A 21,214-nucleotide genomic window follows, 5' to 3' on the forward strand; every position below is an offset into this window, starting at 1 on the left:
CAGTTGGGATTTCATGTTGTATTTTAAGGAACATACTTTTCTTTTTCCCTATTTGAAAAAAGCCCTATGTTTATGCAGACTGATGCAGTTCTGTTTCCTTGCTTATGAAATCAGGGTCAGTGCCTCTGGGGCTCCAGCAGCAAAATGAAGTGGAATTGCCTGTGAGCACTATCAAAAACCATGCCAAAGTTATGCTGCCAACAGCAGACACAAGAAGAAGAAGAGTTAAAATGAGGGATACCAACAAATGAACCCCCTCTCTTACTCATGACAAATGGGAACAGGGAAGTGAGAAAGCTTTTTGCCATCTGGGAGCTTGAGACTGCTTTAACCAGATGTTTATAGCTGAGATGATGTCTCAACCAAAGGTCCATGTAGGGAAAATACTCCATGTCCAGCTTGGATCTCCCTTGAAAAGCAAATTAGCTATGAAATCCAGATTGTAGTTGGGTTCTCTCAGTGTATGTTCTTGACATATTTCTTAACATTTTTTTTTTATGTTATAATACTTTCTAGCCATTTAAAACAGCAGTTTTCTCCATTTCCAAATTTCTGGAGAGAGAGTCTGTTACCTGATTTTGCTATAACCTTTTTTTCAACCCCTTTAAAACTGCAAAGCTTTAAACAAAATGAAGTTATTGTTCACAAGAAGAAAAATGACTGGGGCAAGTTTTGCAAGATTTCTTGTAAGATAGAGGAACTTTGGTGGCATCCATAAAGGATACAGAGAATTCAAAAACATATTCCTATGGATTAATCTTCATCTGCTGTAAGCAGCTGTAGTTTAATTGAATTAGCAATGATAAATAACAGCTGAGGACTTGGTTAATACCTCCATTTTAACAGATATCGATGTGTCTGTTACTCCATTTCTTGGTAATTCGCATAAAAAAAGGAACCTGATAGCATTCTCAGTTGTTTGATATGTTGGAGAATTTTTTTTCAATACATTTTTATAATACTGCACCTCTAATAGTCTTTTACATTTGGAGAATGCCCATACCACCAAGTTTCCAGACAACCTCTGAGTAAGTTAGGATACAGAGTTCCAGCATCCCAAATGGTCACAGAATGTTCTAACTATGTGATTTTCTTAAAAAATAAAATTAGAAAAAATAGCAGAGCAGCCTCAATTTGGCCATCACGGAGACACCTCTGTGCCATCATGCATGCAGAATCACAGATGACTCCAGTGCTTGTCTTCATGTGAGGAATTTCATGGTTTCTCTGGTTATCAAGTATTTTATTAAGCAATTAAATGTTTAGTACTCTACTCAGCAGCACAAGCTCCTGGTATCTACCTCAGGATTTTTAAAGCAAATAATTTTGAACTAAGAAGAACAATTTTGTATTGCAAATTACAGAGTTTTACTTTCTTGGTTAAAGTATTCTACCAGATTATTAACAATTTATTTGATAGGTTTGATTTTTAAAAAAAAAAAATCAGTTTATTGATTTTTTGGTGCATTGTGCTAATTTTCCCCATATCTCCTATATACATCAGCCATAATGAAACTACTGCATACATTAACAGCTAATTAACTTTTCTCTGTGTGTTTTTGTTGTTTTTTTTTTTTATTCTAGTATTCTCAAATGCGGGATGAAGTGTTCAAATCAAACTTGGTGTGTGCATTTATTGTTCTTGTATTTATCACCGCTATCCAAAGCTTGCTCCCTTCCTCCAGGTAAATACAAAAATATATCTCTATATATTTGAGGGCACTCTGAGGGTCACAGCAGACTAACATTTTTAGGATTGATGTGCAATGAACCATTAAAATCTGCTTGTTCCCCAGAAGTGTTTGGAAATATTTGTTGACTTTTTGCCATACTAACTACTTTTTTTTACCACATTATCTGCAGCTACATGTTTTCAGTAAGACAGCAGCAGGTATTGATGTTATGTTGTTATGTTTTCAAGTAGAACTATGCCTTGAAGGACAGGTGTCTGCTAAGAAAGGCAGAAGCTTCTCTTTGAAATGGAGAATGCAAACCCCCTCCCTCCAAATTATTATCATTTTGAAATTAAAGGGCTCTCAGGCAAAGATATGGGAATTAGGAATAACAGATCTTTACAAGGAAATCTAAAATAGAAATACAGTATTACAAAGAACAATCCCAACTCTGACAGAGCCAGAATACAGCCTGACACCCATCAGTCAGTCAGGGTGTTGGCAGCAGTCCCATTAAATGGTGGCTGCATCCTCCTGCAGTGGCAGGTGTGGTTCAGCTGGAGCAGTGCTCCTGTAGAAGGTGCAGTTTTCCTCTGAAGGTCCAGAGATGATGTGGAAAGGTCCAGCTTTCCTCTGGAATCCAGTGAGTAAAGGCTGCTTTGATGTTCCAAATCTCAGTTTTTATCTAGGTAGGAAAGGCTTGGCTCCTCCCCTGGCTGGAGCATCTCCCAGTGGGATGATGTAATTTTATCAGTCACACAGTGGGACTGAATGGCCCAGCAGCAGATGATATCTTCCTGGAGGGAGGATGGGTTGTGGAAAAGATAAAGATGATTGCCCCAGCTGGTTTAAAGATGGCCCATTAGCAGATAATATGTGCCACAGAGATAAGGGTCACTGCCCCACCCAGCTTCAACAGATGGTGACAGAATACACATTTCTGCCTACATCAACCCAACACAAACTACCACCAAACTAAGTGGAATTTTTGGGTTACAAAAATTTACCACAGTGTGTCCTGGTGAAACATGATCCAGAGCAGTCGCTGGTTCTCTTTGCTAAGTGATTGATAATTACCTTGGGTATCAGGGACTGTCTCAGTTTTATTTCATAAATGCTTTGTAAGAGAATTGAACTGCTTGCTCTGCTGCTGACAATGTGATTTGCCCAGCTGGGAAAAGCAGTCTCAGGCCATTAATAAGCACAGAGGTGATCTGGTAGATCTGTTTTCACTTCTGCTCTTCTTTGGGCCTGACCAAGCAATATGTTCCTATCAAGGTGATGAAAATGTGACACAGATGAGACCTCAGTGTCCATATTTCACAGACTCAAACCTGTAATTTGGCATTTTTGTCTACAATTTAATAACAGGAACACTAGGCTATGTGAGGTCAGTTTTCTAGAACAGGACTGCCACTGTAACCCTCTGGTACCATTTGGTCTTTGACAGAGCAAGAGTTAAAAGAAAAATGCCCAGATTAACATATTTCTCAGGTTGTTCCTAGCACTCAGATAAACCTTAATTTATGACTGACAGTAGAGTAACTTTGAAAATACATTATTTTTACAAGAAATAAGACATTTATTGCATTACATAGTGCAGTAAGATTTCTTGGATCATCTCTGGAAGGCATGAGTTACCAGGTTGATGTCTGAGAACAGCAGTGGTGGTCAGGTGCAGGCAGGAAACTACATTCTGCAGCAGTGGGGTCTCATATGTTTTGTAATTCTCAGTTGAGAAAGTACTCAGAGTGGTACTTGACCTTCTGTTGTTCCTTATGTGCTATATTGCCCCTAGTAAGTTTGCTTCCTTTTTAACAGCTCTTGTCCCAATACACATTTAAAGTTCTTCTCTTCTGGTAGATGTTTTAGTTTGTGTGTTTGTTTGTTTATTTTTTCCTCAGTATGTACAAGAAGATTTATGGATCTTATTAGCAGAAGCTGTTTTCCAAAAAGATTTCTGCTGCTATATCAATCACTGTCATACCAGTGTTTAAAAAAAATAATAAAACAACCAAAAAAACCCCAGACATTTTTCTATCTCCACGGATTCATCTCTGTTAATTCTTGTGAGGGTGTCTAGTGCCATTGGAATGAGGGGGAAGGAGTCACACAAACACATTGCCTGCAGCTGTCTCACCTAGTTTCTCATCTTGCCAGTAGTCTTGTGTTTTTCCCTGAGGACCTTTTTGTCACTGAATGTTAGAGAGGCTGCAAATACAAATAGGTCAAAATGAAGATTAGATAAATTCCTACAAGAAAAAATCTGCAGAGGTTTCTAAAAAAATATGACCTTGTCTTCAAGAATACCCTGAAGCGTTGATTGCTGTAACCTGGGAAGATATTTAGGGAAAAGATATTTACCACTACCCCTTTTGTGGAAGAAGTTTTGGAGACACATGGGTGTTTTATGGCAGTTCCTATCTTCTGTCAGGAGCTGAAGATCACTGTCAAGGCTTAAGGAGACAAATTTTGGTCTTTGTTTTTTTCAAGTTCTGATACTGTGCTTCAAAAAGTGTGTTTTAGTTTTTTCAAAAGCATGCCTGTCAACAGATGAGCAACCCTAAAATAACAGGATAGGGGTTTTGAGTGAGAAGGTTTCAATATGCTTAAACATATTGGATGAGAAAATAATTTGGAAGTTCAAATTTCCGAAGTTCCAGTTCTAAAAGCAGTTCAAGGCATGAGGAATTGTACAAAACTATCACAAAATTAGACAGGATTTGGATTCAGAGAATCCTTGAAATAACTGCATATTCATTTGTTACACCTCTGGTAAATATCAGAGAAGTAAAATACTAGAGTGGAAAACCATGGAAATAATTTCCATGAAACCACTGACTATAGTTCAGTCCTCATGGTAACTTAGCCATTTCTTAGAAACATATATAAGAATTTTTCAGTGAATGCTTCAGATTTCTGTTGAAAAATAATGAAATTTTGTATTTGCTTAAGTAGATATGTGAATTTTTTGAGCTGAGTCCTTTGGTTTCTGAAAATTCGATGAAAATGCTATTTAAATTGTCATAGAACATATATTACTCAGGCTCTTCGGGGAGTTTCCCACAGAGTTTACCTTAGACTGTGTGTTAAAGAAGGAAATCATATCTCAAATCTAATGTGTATGGAAGTTCCAGAATTTTATCTCAGTTTATATCTATCTCCCTAAGGATAAATATTTGATCCATTCATGCATTTTTCCCTGAGAGGGCAGATGCCCTGAATTTAAAAATCTTTGCAATAGTTTTTATTCTTTGAAATATGGAGTTGGGGGAATTACTGTAAGTCAGATAAATTAATGCCATATTTTTTACCATAATTGTTCTCTATGAAACCATTATATTACATTGCCAACCTTGCAGTGATTCATCTTCTCCATCTGAGAGGCCTGGGAGTTTCATTAATTTCCTGCAATGAACTATTTATATGCTCACATGGACAGAAGGTCTTAACAGAGTAGACTGCTGAAATACTCTTATCTCTGCTCATTTTTCACTGGGTAATTCTTGTGAAGGAGAAAAGCAGATTTCAAATTGTTATTAATTTAAACACTTGCATCTTCTGTTTTACGTAAGTTTTTCTTATGGCTTAAAGTTGATTTGGGACTGTACATGAGGAAGAGGGAAGGCAAGGTCTTTTTAAACTTTACTTGATCTTGGCAGTAAGAGAATCCCTAAAAAGAAAATCAATTGGTCTTGAACCTCTTCTTGAGTGATGGGATGATCCAAGCTGGGTGTCCTAGTTCTGGGAGAAATTCACAGACAGAAAATTATTATGATTTTTTGGTTCAGATTCCTCTAACCTATGCATTTTATTGTACTTGCTCCTATCAGCATACTCCCATCAAAATCTTAGCACAGATACTAGGTTGTTTATCTGAGAGATCATATTATGCTACCTCCAGTTTTGTTTTTAAATCAAGCAGGCTTAGGCAAGAGACAAACACATTAATCTTCCACTGAACAGCTAAAGTGGAAAAAACTTTTGCCTATAAATTTATTGTGAACAAATACAAGGTCTCAGTTTCTCAGGCACATAAGCAGTTATTCTGCAGTTTTGGGTTTATATGCCAGACTTAGGTGTGTAAATGCTCCCCTTATAGTACCTTAAGTCAATAACATGGGTCTTACATGTAGAGTTTAGCAGTCCAAAATAAAAACTAATGTTTAATGTCCTCAGGCTGGTCCTCTTGAGGCTTGATCCTAATCTTTCTGAAGGCCTGAATTTGGTTTTGTTCAGAGCTGGGTCAGGTTAGGTTATCAGAACTGGTAGGCTACACCAGCATGTATAGACTGTCTATATATATCTGAGATATAGTTAGAAACTGCCAGTTCCAAATCAGATCACAGGCACCTGGCTTTGCAAAGCAAGAAGGCTGCTGCAGAATATTGCTCTACTGTGGGAAACTGAAGGAGTTAGTCTTGCATGACCCTCTGTCAGTGTCCATAACCTGGGATCAAAGTACAATCCCTGGAGAATGAGTCAATCTGAATCTCAATCTCTGCATAGATGTGAGTACAGGGCAGTGAGATTAATTGTATCCCAAACTACACAGTTCTACATGGACATGCTGTCCAGCTTTTCCCTTGATTTATTGCCTGATTGTGTTGAGGTTTAATGCTGGATTCTCTTTTTTATTTTTCCTCAGAGTGATACCAATGGTGATTCAGTTTTCCATCCTGATTATGCTGCACTCTGCTCTTGTGCTGATCACCACGGCAGAGGATTACAAATGTTTGCCCCTCATGCTCCGGAAAACTTGCTGCTGGATTAATGAGACCTACTTGGCAAGGAATGTCATTATATTTGCATCCATTCTGATTAATTTTCTTGGAGCCATCATCAATATTGTAAGCCTATAGGGAAACAAAGAATATTATGCAGCAAAAGATGATTTATGAATTACTAAGATTGCTACAGGACTTGCTAACTCTGTCTATAAGCCAGCTGTGATTTAGATAACATAAAAAACAACGCATCACAGCTTCAGGAAATTCAATCCATTGCTTAATCTATGTGTTTCTGAAATATCTAATTATTTCTCCCTCTTGAGTATCATCTATTTTTAAAACCTTTTGTCGACTTTCTGTTCAATATAGTCACCCTTTGAGGACCATTTGTAATTTTTTGACATGCTGAAATACTTTCTTAGAGACTGTCAATCCAAAAAATGCTTATGGGTATTAAATTCCTCCTCTCATAAGTTCTCAGCTCATCTTACAGTTCTACTATTATTTAGATTGCCACGAAAAATAAAACAATTGCTAAAATAATAATATAAAAAATTCCAATACAGCCGTGATTATCCTGATGTATTCAGCAACATGAGAGAGCTTTGCATAAATTGGGCAGATTATAGTGTCAGACAACCTGACAGGTGCTGAAGTCTGAGCCAAGAATGTGGTAAACATCTCACTGATAGATTAAAAGTATCACTGATACAAGAGTTAGTCAGAAAAAGAAAAATGAAACCACTCATTTCAATAATTACAGAAATAATATAAATACAGAAAATGTCAGGAAGTTCAATTGGGCTGAAAACTTCCTGAAGAAAAGAACAGTGGTGCATTACAATATAAATCACTAAGCAGTGTTTTAGAATTTAGAGGTTTTAAAATCATGTCTAACAAATAGCTTTCAGGAAAGATTTTGCAGAATTAGTCTTGATCTTGAAACAAGATCTCTAACACACTATCCATACCCAATTTGTTAATTCCCCTGACTTCTTGTGCATTTTTTTTTTTTAAGACTGTGTCCTCTGCAATTTTCTGGGTTGGCTAATCCAAAGAAAATTATTACTTTTTACTGTCACACCATTTTTTTATAAAGCAGTAAACAGTCATATGTATTCTCACATATTTAGCTGGACAATGACTTGAGTCACTGAGTCCTGACCTCTATAGGAAATGATAACATTCATATAATCTCATTGTTTTATGTGTTAAAGTTCTTCCATAATAATAGTTTGTTCAGGAGGGAGCTGCATGCATTTAAGAACAGGGAATGCATCTCAGCTTTGTGCTTTGTGTGTTTGCTGAGTTCAAATGCAGCCAGCTGGAGAGGTCTAAGACTCAGATTCTTTCTAAGAAGATCTATAATGCTTTGGTTTTTGGGTGGCAAATGAGTCTTATGAGTCTTAGCTGCATTCTTATTGCTATAAATTTAAGTTTCTGATGCTGAAAGTCTTTTAAAAAACCTGTACTTGTTGTGACATTGTGCCCTGTGAAGAGGTGCTGTATACCTTACACATTTTTAGAAGGTACCATTCTGTCTGGTGACACAGAAGAGCCAGGTAATACTCCTGCACTGCAGAGATGGCTGAGTGGCTAAAAGAACAAATGAAAGAGTCCCAAGTTCAAAATTAATTTGAATTTATTGATAAGAAATTGGGCCTTATTAAAGGAATTCTCTAACTATTGGAAAAAAAGACCTCTAACTAGCTTGTACACACTAGTTGATGGCATGACCTATTATAATTATCCAGAGTAAATAAATATATATGACAGGAGACTCCATCTGCTTTAAGAGTCAAAACATGAAACAATTAATGATTTTTTCCTTCATTCTAAGACTGTAATATATTCTAATTCTACACTGCTGTTTTCTGTGTATCTAATGCTCTTGATTAGAAATACCATTAAAATGAATGCAGGTCATAACAGCAAAAAGCAATATTGCATTATCAGAACCATTGTTTCATGAGTGAATTTTTATTCCCTTCCATTCCTAGCATCACAGTTGCTGTTCTGGGACCACATCATGTTTTGGTACAACCAAGTCTGTATGATGTCATGAAAATGAAGGATGGATGTCCCATATCCAAAAGGATAACACTATCTATAGCAGATGAAAACAGCTTGCAGAAAGGGCACACATTTAATCTGATTTTATGCTCCAAATTAAATAATTTTCTCTATAGTTTATAGCAAAGTCTAAGCACTTTGAGAGGTACTTCTTAAGAGTCTTCTGGAAATCCCAGAGGAGCTCATCTTTCCATTCTGGAAAGAGAGGAGAGAGGCTATTCAGATGCTGAATGTCTGCAGCACAGATACCTCCCCCTTTTCCACTTCATCTCCACAGCATCCCTTCTTACTGCCCATTTATCCAGTCCTTGGTACCTTGGGCAGCTGGCATGGAGAGCAGCAGGTCAGCCAGACAAGCAGCTGGTCACCAGTGCACAATATAGCCCTGATTTTGTTTTATTTCTTCACAGCTGTGGTGTGACTTTGACAAACCAATAGCCCTGAAGAACCAGACCTTCAATTCCTCTGCTTCTTTTACAGACATCTGTTCCTGTCCTGAGGTATTTCTGGGGGTACCTTTGAATCTGAGGTGTGATTCACTAAGGTTCTATGGCCACCACTTGTGGTGGAGTCAGAGGCTCAACACTGTGAAAAAGGGAACATTTTCATCTAACCATGTGTTGAGAGAAAAAGCAGAGGCTAGATACAGAAGGAAATAACCTTATGATCTAATGGGGCATTACAAATAAGATTTAACCTTTGAACTTTATACAGAACTTTATGCTGTGAACACACCCAATGATTCAATGAGCCTAGTGCAATAAAACACACGACCTAATTTGCATGAATCTAATGGAGAGCAAAACTTCTTACATGCCAAAAACAGTAGTTAGACTGCTGGGGTTATTTTAAGATTGTTTTGGAGGGAAAAAAATAAAGAAATCTTCTCTAAGATGAGCAAGCATGCAACAAAACCAATGTGTTGGTCATGTGCAGATAAGAGAAGTATGTTGCTCAGGAAGTCATATGGCAGTGCATGATGCTGCCAGCAGAATGCTCTAACCAGCAGGGATGCAGACTTTCCTACACAGAAACTGCACTAAAGAGAAACTGTACCCAGGAAAATGAATACTATCACTCCTGAAGCTGTGTGATTGGAGTTAATTTAAACTACATTTGGACTGTGGGTGTTGATGTTGCTATCTTAAGTCTGAAGAGCTCATGACCATGATTGTCTCTTTCTATCCAGTATCAGCTGCATGGATTGCATTTGACAGATGACTAATCATTGAGAAAAATGAGGCAATGAAAAGATTAGAAAATAAGATATGAATAAAACTTCCAGGCATCACATTTTAAGAGAGTAATGTAACCAATCTAGACCTTCAATACTAAAAATTTTTAAAAAACAACAAAAAAAAAGGAAAATAAAAAGAAAAAAAAAGTCCAAACCTGTGGCTTTATCTTCTCTCTGCAGTAGCATGGGAAGAATTAAAGTAGAAACATGATTGTCCCATCCTGAGTATTTAGACTCCAAAGGAATAGAAATTTTCTCCCAGTTGACTTTTCAGTAGCAAACTACTGCATGCAGCATCTCTCCCTTTCCTCTTTTAACTATAGAGGATGCTATTTCTCTTACAATACAATGAAAATGCCATAAAGGCACAGAAGACGATCTCTGCTGACATGGAGGTGCCATGAAAAATAGAGAATTTGTAATTTCATATTTTATTTTAGCAAAACACTTATTTTCAAAGGGCTCTAAGAGGACTTAGCTGAGCACTGAAATCCAAAATAATCTTTTCATATTTCTGGTTACTTGATTATTTACATAGATGCTTATTTCTGATCACCACAATTAACCAGTGCTGTTTTGTGTTCAGTATTTTGTCTTCACTGGTGTGCTGGCAATGGTGACTTGTGCAGTCTTTCTTCGTCTCAACTCTGTCCTGAAGCTGGCAGTGCTTCTCATCATGATTGCAATCTACTCTCTGCTGACTGAGACCATTTATGCTTCCCTTTTTCTGCAATATGACAACTTTCACCACAATGGAGAGTAAGTGTTCACAACACCCTTCAGCAACTGCTTTTTCTTAAGGTGCTGGTTCAAGACTTGCCAGAGTATGAGTGTATTGGATAGCAGCATAGTTAAATATGGAGTGATCATTGCAACAGGCAATGACTAATCCAAGATTATTTATAATCTGTTTCTTTCTCCAGCCTTTTTATTAAAATGTTCATTTCATGAGGGAATTTAAATATTGAGCAAAATTTGTCTTTTATGTCTCCTAGAGTATATCAGTGTTGACTAAAAATATGCATGCAATGCACAAACCTTGGTCATTTCCATTCTTGAAAGCTCCAGAGATACCAATTGAAAAATTCCCCTCAGTTTAAAAAAACAGGATTTTTTAGAATGAAATCCAAACAAATAATGTGCAGTTGTGAAAGATATAAGGAGCACTTGAAAGATTCTGTTTTGTAGGAGAGTGCTTGGAGGACACACTACTCCTCCACCCCCTCCCAGGTTTCTTTCCCAGCAAGAGGAACTGAAGAGAAGAACAGAAGAACCACAAAGATTTGCAGAGACAGAGGTGCAATTAGTGTTGCAATAACTGAATCTAGAGCAGCAGTAATTTAAATCATTCAGAAAAACACTTCTTCAGTCTTTGATACTTGAGCAGTGTAGTATTGCAGTTGCTTGTGGTTGTAAGTGCAGATGAAGATGCTCAGAGTGAGAGAAAAGCATGGATTTGCAGCACAATTGATTCTCACAACAGCCACATCCTTACACATAGCAAGGTTCTGCTTGCATATCTTTTCTTACTTGCTTCCTACAGTAGCAAGGTACCAGAGATTTGGGGTGCAACTCCTTTTTCTAAAGCTAGTTTTCATTGTACAGACATACAATATATCCAGAGCAGACCACAGCAAATCTGACAAATGGCAGTAAGCTATACCTTGGGTAAGTAACTAGAAGTAGAAATCATGATAATTGTCACTAACCAGGCATGGCAAAGAATCTTTTTTGTGTGAAAATCTTGAAGAATTCAAAGTAGCCTCTATTCCCTGTGTCAGTGAAAATCTCTAGTGACTGTTATCATAGAAGAGGGAGAAGGAGGCAGGAATATTCCCTGGAATAGCCAAGACATAGGGAAATCAGTTAAGATGCTCCATCCTCACAACAAGGATGTGAACTTAAGCTCTGATATTAGGGAGAATGAAGTTCAAAACCGTGTGCCCTGAAAATTATTTGGTTTTTTAGCTACACAAATAATTTGAATGGAAGGGTTTGCAACTGCTTACAAAACTAATCCAGCTGTGGTGGGTATAGCTACAGCACCACAATATTCAATAACAGGTGAGTTTATAACTAAGACCTTTAAGGATCTTGCCTCTAGCCAGTGTACAAGGGGCTCTTTTACAATGTGTTCATTTGGAGGTTATATTCCAGGCAACTTCAAAATAGGAAACATCTGAATTCCAGCATATTTGCAGATGACAAGGATACTTCCTGCTTGCTCTTGCTGTATGCTGATGACTCATCCCACAGCAGCACATTTCCAGCACAGTAAATTCATTAGGACCACAAAGTCAGTTCAGTTATCTCTCTCACTAGAAAGTTTCTTTTTGTTTTAGTCTCAAGTTCTGCTCTTTCTTTCTCTAATTTTTCTGTCATAGGAGTCCTTCTCCAACAAATATCATCCAATACATCTTAAAAAATTACTATGGAAAACAGATCCAGTATCTGGATTTTGCTTTTCAAGGCAGACTAAACATTGTCCCAAAATCTTTTCCAATTTCTGGTCCTCATTTAGTCATTTATTTATTTTTTTTCAAAATTTCAAGGTTTTATCACAACAAAACAACTTCCTTTTCTCATCTCCCTTCAACAAAGTAATTGACAAGCATCCCTGTTCAATTCACCTCCGAATTTATTTTTTCTCTCATTTGCTTTACTATAAGTTTGTCTCTACCAGTTCCCCAACCTCTTTAGTCTGGTCCCTGGGAAACACGCTTTTTTTAAAAAACCCTGGCATACAGAGATACTTTCTTCAGTTTTTATTCAATTTCACATAACTGTAATTTCTCTCAACATTTGAAACCCCCTGTTACTGCTTTTAACCGCTTTTATTTTATTTTAAACTTTCTTTGTGCTCCATACACAGCACTTCAGTGATTTCATATAGCAGATTTCATACAGCCAGGATTTGTTTGGCTCATCTCTGCTTCCCTGTGGTCTGCAAGGGTTTCCTTTCCCTCCCTTGTCACAGGCTTCTCTGGTCTCCTGGTTGTAGCTCAGTAAAACCAGTCCTAGCTCCTGTTTGCCATGCTTTTAATCCACACTATATCCTGTCATCTCCAAACCCTTCTCACACCATGGGGATATTTAATTTCAGCTCCTGCCTTGGAGTTCCTTTATCTCTAGCCCTATTCTCTGGGCTTTCACTTTCACAGGCTGAAGTTTCCTTTGTCAGCTCCCCTCAGCCTTTCCCCAGGTGCCTCCTGCACTCCACAGGGGCTGTTACCAAGCTCCCAGGAACAGGCTGACAGACACACAGCTTGCATTTCACATTTGAAAGTGAAAGCTCATCACCTCCTGGGTACCTCCTGTAGGCTACAATTTAGTTATTTAAGATGTGTTTCCAAACAGGGAGCTCTCCAATTACACTCCTGTTCTCTTGAACTAATTACTGCTAAATTAAATTTTCAAATACAGTGGATTTTTTTAAAGAACAGCAAAAATTACCACTTATGAAATGAAACTTCTGAACAATTACCATATTGACAAATCAATAACTGTATTTTACTTTGTTGTGTGTTTGGTTTTTTTTCCAGCACAGACTTCCTGGGTACAAAGGAGGCATCTTTACTACTGATGGCAATGTTCCTTTTAGCTGTGTTTTATCATGGTCAACAGGTAATGCAAACATTTCCTTCAACCTTTCCCTTTGTCCCTTGCAATTACAAGATGTGACAACAATTATTTTTGAAATACCATCTGCCTTTTTATCCTCTTGAGCACATGACCTTTTGCAATTTAATAAACCATATGCAGAATCTGATTAAAGAAAGCGCACATCTGACACTGCCTAGAATTCTTAAAAAAACATGTGCAATATCCTATTCAGCTATACTCAAATTATATTTCATTCTCTACTTGAAGGAACAAACAGCACACCATTATTTTAGACACATGTGCAGTTCTGGAGGCACCTGACAGCTTCAGTGCACTTGAGTAGGCATAAACCCAAAATACAGAAAGAGAATAAAAAACAGTTAATAATGAAACAATGGTGAAATAGCTTTTTATGTTTATGAAAAAATAACAACAGACTCGAGGAAATGAGGAATATTTGGGTTAAGCACCAGTACTTACTCATCTGTATCATGGACCACTTACAAGAATCTTTTCACATGGACCTAGATCTTAAACAGGATTTGGGGGCCTCAGAGCTTTAGGACTGATATCCTCGAGGAGGAATTGAGAAACTGAGTATTTCAGGAATACATACACAATGCCCAGGGAGAGAGAACATGAAAAATTTAGATTTAAAATAACAAATGCATTGAACAGTGGCTGAAGCAGGGTGTTTTCTCCACAGTGTTCCTGGCTCTCAAGCTCTGGATGTCAAACATGCTGAGTTGAGGCAGTTTCTGATCACAAAAAGGAAGGGGCACATTGTATTAAAGAAAGCGCCAAGCACAGTTGTCTTAAGATATTGGTGACTTGATTTTCCCCTAAAGACCATTAGGCTGAAAAACTCCAGCATTTCTCAATCCTCCTGGAATGAGACAGAAAGAAAGGAATGATGTTGTGATGATTAAGACAATATTACACACTTTATTAAAATAACTTTCTAAGCTGTCCCAGAAGTTAGAGACTCCATTCCTTCCACAGGAGAGAAAAAAGAAGCCAACACTTATATATTGTAGTAATTTTCCTACTGTTTATCTTCTTTTTGAGGGAATGAGGAATGAGTGAGTAGGGGAAGCAAGGGATGAAATGAGTTTTGAACAATGCACAGATTTAAATTTGGTGGCAAGTAATGAACTGTGACATATCTTTATCAAGACAAAGTCCACTTAGGAGAAATATGGAACAAATAAGAACTGAACAACTCAAATTTGTGATAAGTTTGTTATAGTATCCCCAGTGATTATTAACATATGTCAAAATAAAAATGTAAGGCTTGAGAATCAGCCAAGGTACTAAGAAAAACAACACTAGAGGAGTTTAGGTGGAGTAAGAATTAGGCAGAATCCAAGCAATGCTCTTCAGGATCCCAATCCTGAGTGTAAATGTCTGTCTTCTACAAAAGCCTGATGTGGGGTGTTTAAGAGTGTTTTCCAGCTCAGAGACCTGTAAGCAAAGCACAAGTTATTTTCCATTTTATTAACCTTTCTTGGTCCATAAAACAGGATGGCTGCATTAAAACTGCCCTTGGAAATGGTCCCTGAGATGTGCTCAGTCCTGCATGTTCTCCCAAGTGATTCATAAGGCCAGTCTATCAATTTAACAGATATGGCACAGTCCAGGAACATTTCATTGAATTTCTTTTTATAGAGTTAACCTAAAGATCTCTGTATAGTTGCCAACTTAATATATATATATGAGTTCCATTCAAACCACATTAAAAAAACCGAAGCTCTTCAAAAGTGTGAACTGAGGAGCACGTTAAGTCCAATAAAGCTATCCTCCAGCACATCTTCCCATCTCACAAGCTGCAAAAGTATTCTGAAATAGAATAGCTTAAAACTTGTCTTATTCTAAGGGGATTTACTGAAAAAAGATTATTTTTGTAAGATAATATTTATGGACCTTCAATTTCTTAATAATTGACTATTTGTTTTATCCATTGTGATTTAAAGTTAATGCCAGATTTAGCTCCCAAAATTTAAAATTAAATTTGAGAAAAAGGTGTGTGGTACTATTTCAATAGATTTAATTTATTTGCATGTGGCAATTGTCTGCAGAGTGGTTGGGTTGTGCAGCATGTAGAGGACATAATGTTATGTTTTCTGTGTAATACATATCTCTTTTCTTCACTAACTGTTGTAATTAGTGAAATGCAATTGTAATATTGAATTGTAATATTGTAATTGTAATTCTTAAAGCTACATATCAGGGCAGGAAAACATGGACCCTTTGGGATTTAAATCCAGAAACATTTCTTTAGACAATCAAACAACAAACCTTAAACTCAACCCTACAATTCTTCTTGTTTTAGCAAATATAAGAACTTAGCAAAGCATCTTCTTAATATTTTCTATTTTCAAATCTCATTTATATCACTCCTTTCTTTCTGAGCTGATAGTGTCATCTGGGTAGTCCACTGATGATGAAAGAAAAGTAATGTTTAAATGTGATCATAAGTAACCAGAATGATGTTATCTAAAATTTAAAGATTAGCTGCTGCTATTCTGAGCTAGGCTTAGAGATGTGACATTTCCCTGTAAAGCATAAAAAAATCGCTCTGAAAAACTACCACAGTTTTTTTTTGCCCAGCTCTTGTTGTAGTAGCATTAAATAACTTGAAGCATCAAAGAACTCAAAATCCAGCAGCAGCTCCTATTTGAAGTCAATCTTTGAAATACCTTTAGAACTCCTAGCAAATTTATAGTTAATTTTTTCTTATCAGTTAGTTGGTAGAGATAAAAGTCAGTTATCTGGTATGGCTCTGTCTTCTAGCATAAAAAAAGGGCAAAGAAACTGAAAAATGTTGAAAAAAATTTTTTAAATATTCTTTCATGACAGGCTTTTTTTGTTGCCATTAATTCAGGGAATTAATGGTCACAAGATAGAAGACCAACGTATCAGTAGAAAAAAGTTTGTTTATAAAGCTGGCTACAGCACCCAGAGGGCAAGTAAATCACTTCCAAGTTGCATACAGGCTTTGGAAGCTTATATCAAGCCATGGGCACTTTTAGCTTTTAGGAAGGAAAGCTCCCTAGAGTACAGCCAACATAAAAGGTCCCTTGCAAAGTGCTTTGCTTTTTTTCTCCTGAAGAGTTTGCCATTCATGACTGCTGCTGACTAAAACTGTGACCAAGATGAGTCACTAAACAATGCCTGAACCCCCTCTTAGTCATTCCCACCCACTACAGGCTGCTCCTTTATTTTAGTTTGGTACATGAATTATATTTCATAAAATTCCTCTATCCCAGCACCTTTTGATGTCTCTCAAAATTGTAAAATTTATTTATTTGCTGGATGTTTGCTCTGGTTGGAGCACCTTAGACCTCACTAATATTTTTCTCTTTTTCTCAGTTTACTGACTATATCTAATTTTTTTCATCATTTTCAGTAATACTGTAGCTTAATAAGTCACCCCTTGTGCAAGCTACAGTATCAGCTGCCTTGAAATCTGCTTAAAACTGCTTCAGAGTAGTGCACACAAAATCTCTGGCAGGATTGGCTTGTCCATGTGCTGACACACACGTGCCTCTCGGGCAAGTGACACGATAAGTGACACGATGCTTCAACATGTTCCCTGCTTCAGCTAGCAGACAGTTGCCATTCATACTTAAATTAATATGAATTTATGTATATATATATATATATATATATATATATATATAAACAATGCATATATATGTATGCATGTGGAAGCTCTTCTATGCACACTCTGCACTGGAAATCATTTCACTTCAGTTTTTATCTGCAGGTATCAGGCAGTGAGACTTTGCATGTATAAACTGACTCTGATCCCAAAATACAGGCACAGAGTATTGCAGGGGATGACAAATAGACTGTTTTCTCTTTTTTTTCTGTAAGATTAAAGTTGCAAATAACTGCATGTCCCAATGGTAGAACTATAACATTTTTGTGCCACAGATTTGGACATTCTCTTTGGGAGTATTTTGGGCTGTTATACAGAGTTTTGCTGAAAGATGTTCATTCTTGAGAAGGAGATTCTTGCCAAGAGTTTAGAGTTAGCCTTGTGCTAATTTTCTCATTTAATGTGAAAACACTTATGAAAAGGGGAACATATTTATTTCATACCAATACCTGCCAATACCTTATCTCCTGTCTGACTCCATTATCTAAATAAAAAAGATATGCTTAAAGGGAGAAAAATTTGGTGACAGTTTATATCCACTGACCATAGCAGTAATATGACAAATATTATTTTGCTCAAGATTATCACTGTAAATAAAGCAAAGAAATAATCTCTTTTTCTGGCAAGAAAATCAAATTGTCTCAAAGCAGGACTGAAGGTGATTACACAGCAGGAGCAGCCTGCCAGGGTGGCAATGCAATCTCTACTGTTATCTTGTCAGGCCTTATTTTTGCCTCGTTTTTCTTTCTGAAACTACAGCTTGAATACACAGCAAGGCTGGATTTTCTGTGGCGTGTTCAAGCCAAAGAAGAAATCAATGAAATGAAGGAGCTAAGGGAGCACAATGAGAACATGCTAAGGAATATTTTACCCAGTCACGTTGCCCGTCACTTCCTGGAGAAGGATCGGGATAATGAAGTACGTCCCAGTTTTCTGATCTTTTTGTCTCATTTGTAAAAGAAAAGTAGATCTGGAAATTGCTGAAATTTAATTCTCAATAGGATTCATTGCACAAACACTGATGATATTTGGTGTCTGATCAACACTGGAAAATAATCACGTTTTGAAGTAAAGGTTCTAGGACTGCATCTGGAGTGATGTTTCCATGTTCAGACTCCCCAGTAGGAAACACATGGGCCACACACAGAGAAATTCTGGCAATAAATCACCAGGATGGCAATGGGACTGGGGTACAAAAGTGTGAGGAGAGGCTGAGAGACCTGAGATCATACAGCTTTAGGAAGAAAAGACTGAAAGAGCATCTCATTGTTGTCTTCAAGCACCTATAAGTGTTTATGAAGAAGACATTATTAGGGGGCTGGAATATCTCTCTTATGAGGAGAGACCTGGGAAGAGAAGACAGAGAATGAATCTCATTTAACCCATTTAAATGCCTCCAAGGCAGGTACCAAGTGGATGGTGCCAGGTTCTTTTCAGTGGTGCCCAGGGACAAGGTCCATAAATAAAAACACTCAGAGTTCCACCTCAACTGAGGAAGAACTGCTTTACACAGAGGGTGGCAGAGCCCTGGAACAGGCTGCTCACAGAGGTCATAGAGTGTCCCTCTCTGGATGTATTCAAATTCCATCTGGATGCATTCCTGTGTAACCTGCTCCTGGTGACCCTGCCTGGGCAGAGGGCTTGGCCTGGATGACCTCCAGAGGTCCCTTCCAACCCAGTAATCCTGGGATTCTGTGGTTCTGTGATTCTGTACAAAACAAGGCTGAACCCTCAAATCAAAAGAACTGTGAAAGACTTGATATAATTGGTCCTGCTTTGAAAATAAACTGTATTAAATGAGATTCAGAAGTCTGTTCCAGTCTATGAATCTATGAAAATCTAGTTCAAGTCTATTAAAATCTACTATTCATAAAAAAAATTATGTGAATTTAACAGAATGTCTGTGCAAGTTTATAATAGCCCAGTGTTGCAGAAGTATTATTAGAGCCTGTGGAAGTAAGAAGCTGCAACAGACCTGAGGCTCTCATATCTTCAGACACAAGAGGACATTTTTGCCATTTCATATTGCCCCTGAATTGCCTGTTTGTGGCAGATAACAAAACAACCATTTCAGAGAAATAGTTTGTGGCTATGTTCCTAAAAACTGTTTGCAGTACACAAAGAAAAGAATGAAAATCAAGCCTCTGAATATTCCTAAAATAAAGTTTGAAGATTAAGGAAAGTCCAGAATTTGTTTTTGAAAGCAGCAGTAAGTCACTTACTCCTTATTTGAAACAAAGTAAATGCATATTATAATACTATATATATATATATACATACATATATACATATATATATATATATATATATGTATGTATGTACGTATGTATGTATGTATATATGATGAAATTGGAATTTTTCCATGTAATATTGGAATTATCTTTTATAATGGGAAGAAATGTTGCAAGATTCACCTTGACAGCACTGACATATCTACTGATTGTGCAGCAAAAAGGAATTAAGGCTACAATTTCCTGCTGTACATTTTGGAAATGGATGTAACCAGACAAATTAAACTGCACAATGAAGAATCATTGTGTTCTGATTTCAAGTATCACCTAGGGAAGGATGACACAGTGAGAAGCTACAAGAAAAGGCACTTCAGAAATCACTCTTGAGAAATTTTACACTCTGTGGGTATGAAAGTGCCACAGAAACCCTGCTGTGCACATGAGAAAATGTGAGTGTGAAAGCAACCAGGTTAAAATGTTTCATTGCAAATGGAGCAGACCTCAGCACCAGCCAAGAGTGTGTTCTGGTATATCTGCATTATGGATTTTCAGGGAATAGGTTTTCCATCTTACACTTCCATTCACGTATGGTCACATGCACAATAATCTTCAGAAGCAAGCAGATGCCCCATGGATCACTACTTATGCTTCAATACTTTGCCACTGAATTAAATTCCACCACCCCTGCTTTTTGTAAGGCAATTTCCAGAGTAACTGTACTTGGGATGATTTATGCATGAGCTGGCAGACAGTAAGATCCACCAGATTTCAGTGCAATCAATCCTGCAGTTCATGTCTGGCCATTAAGTTAATTTCCCTGCTCTCAAAAAAATGAATTTCCAAATGTGTACTTTAGCATTTTCTTATGGATGTATTATTTCTATCCTTATGCTTCTTACCAAAAATAGAAAAATAGAGCAACTGAAGGCTCAGGCAGATGTCTTCTATCTTCATGATCCAAGGCAAGAGTATGGCTGAGTGCATTCATGCTTCTCCTAGCACACATGGTCAAATCTTTCATAAGCATCAACCAATTAATGTGTGTATGACCTCTTTCTATACCCACAAAAGGGAATAAGAATGTTTATAGAGCATGTCTTCCACAATCCTGAAGATGCTCTTCAGTGAAAAAAGGGTAAGGCAGTAAGGCAATCAATCATGTTTCCTCAATCAAAGCTTTTTGGTGGCTTTGGAAACTAGAAGAATTTCCCCACTTTTACTCTAAGACATTGTAAAAGAGCCTGGATAAGTAGAAGCATTAACAGCACCTCAAGGAGCAGAGCAGAGGTTCAGGATGCTTTTCTGAGGAGGAGCAGGTGAAGAAAGAAGAACCTGACTGTTCATGTCAAGTGTATGGCAACCAGCAGTAAATCATTTTATCATGAAACCAAAGCGTTAAAATTTCTTAAAGCTACTAACAAGAACTTTGAGAAAAAAGTACTTGAGGTCATAACAACATAAGAAATGTTCATATACAGAAATGGAAGTGTCCACCATGAGGTAAAACTACAGAAGCTGAAGCCAGGGAAAAAAAATCAAAGGACAGTACATATGATGGGTAATATACATTCATGTATATTAAAGCTAATATACATTAGCCAAAAGAAAAGAATATCAGGAATTGTGGTAGCAGTCCTTGGAATCTTTAATGCTGAAATTAGTTTTTTTACCTAAAAATTAGCTTTAGTTCAAACAAGAGCTGTCCACATTTTCACATATGTAATGGCACAAGCCCCTCCATAAATAAATCTGTCATTCAGTACCAGAGTGAATTATATGAATAATATAAGTGGGAGCTTTTTTCAGGGCATACTTTATCCTAACAGCAGTTTATAAGCTGCTTTCTGACCCCCTCAGTAACTCTATTACTACTCCCACTTCTATTTCTCCCTCCTTTTGAGCCCTAAGAGCAGGAATAGAGCCAGGCAACCAAAGAGCTCCACAATCTCCTTGGGAGAACCAGAATTTACCAGAGAGTAAGGGTTTTCTGAAAACTTGGGAAT

The 21,214-nt window shown here is 37.2% G+C and overlaps 1 protein-coding gene across 2 annotated transcripts in view; it reads left to right on the plus strand.

Annotated features, from left to right (window-relative positions):
* ADCY8 (adenylate cyclase 8) overlaps positions 1-21,214 on the plus strand; it is a 117,543-nt gene that overhangs the window by 85,854 nt on the left and 10,475 nt on the right. For both annotated transcript variants that reach the window (XM_056484033.1, XM_056484034.1), the window contains 6 exons: positions 1,585-1,685; positions 6,322-6,523; positions 8,887-8,976; positions 10,300-10,472; positions 13,256-13,337; positions 17,740-17,898. In XM_056484033.1, coding sequence (XP_056340008.1) covers positions 1,585-1,685; positions 6,322-6,523; positions 8,887-8,976; positions 10,300-10,472; positions 13,256-13,337; positions 17,740-17,898 — 807 coding nt within the window. The remainder of the gene's footprint in view (positions 1-1,584; positions 1,686-6,321; positions 6,524-8,886; positions 8,977-10,299; positions 10,473-13,255; positions 13,338-17,739; positions 17,899-21,214) is intronic.

This window comes from Oenanthe melanoleuca, chromosome 2 (genome assembly GCF_029582105.1).
Source record: "Oenanthe melanoleuca isolate GR-GAL-2019-014 chromosome 2, OMel1.0, whole genome shotgun sequence".
Classification (NCBI taxonomy): domain Eukaryota; kingdom Metazoa; phylum Chordata; class Aves; order Passeriformes; family Muscicapidae; genus Oenanthe; species Oenanthe melanoleuca.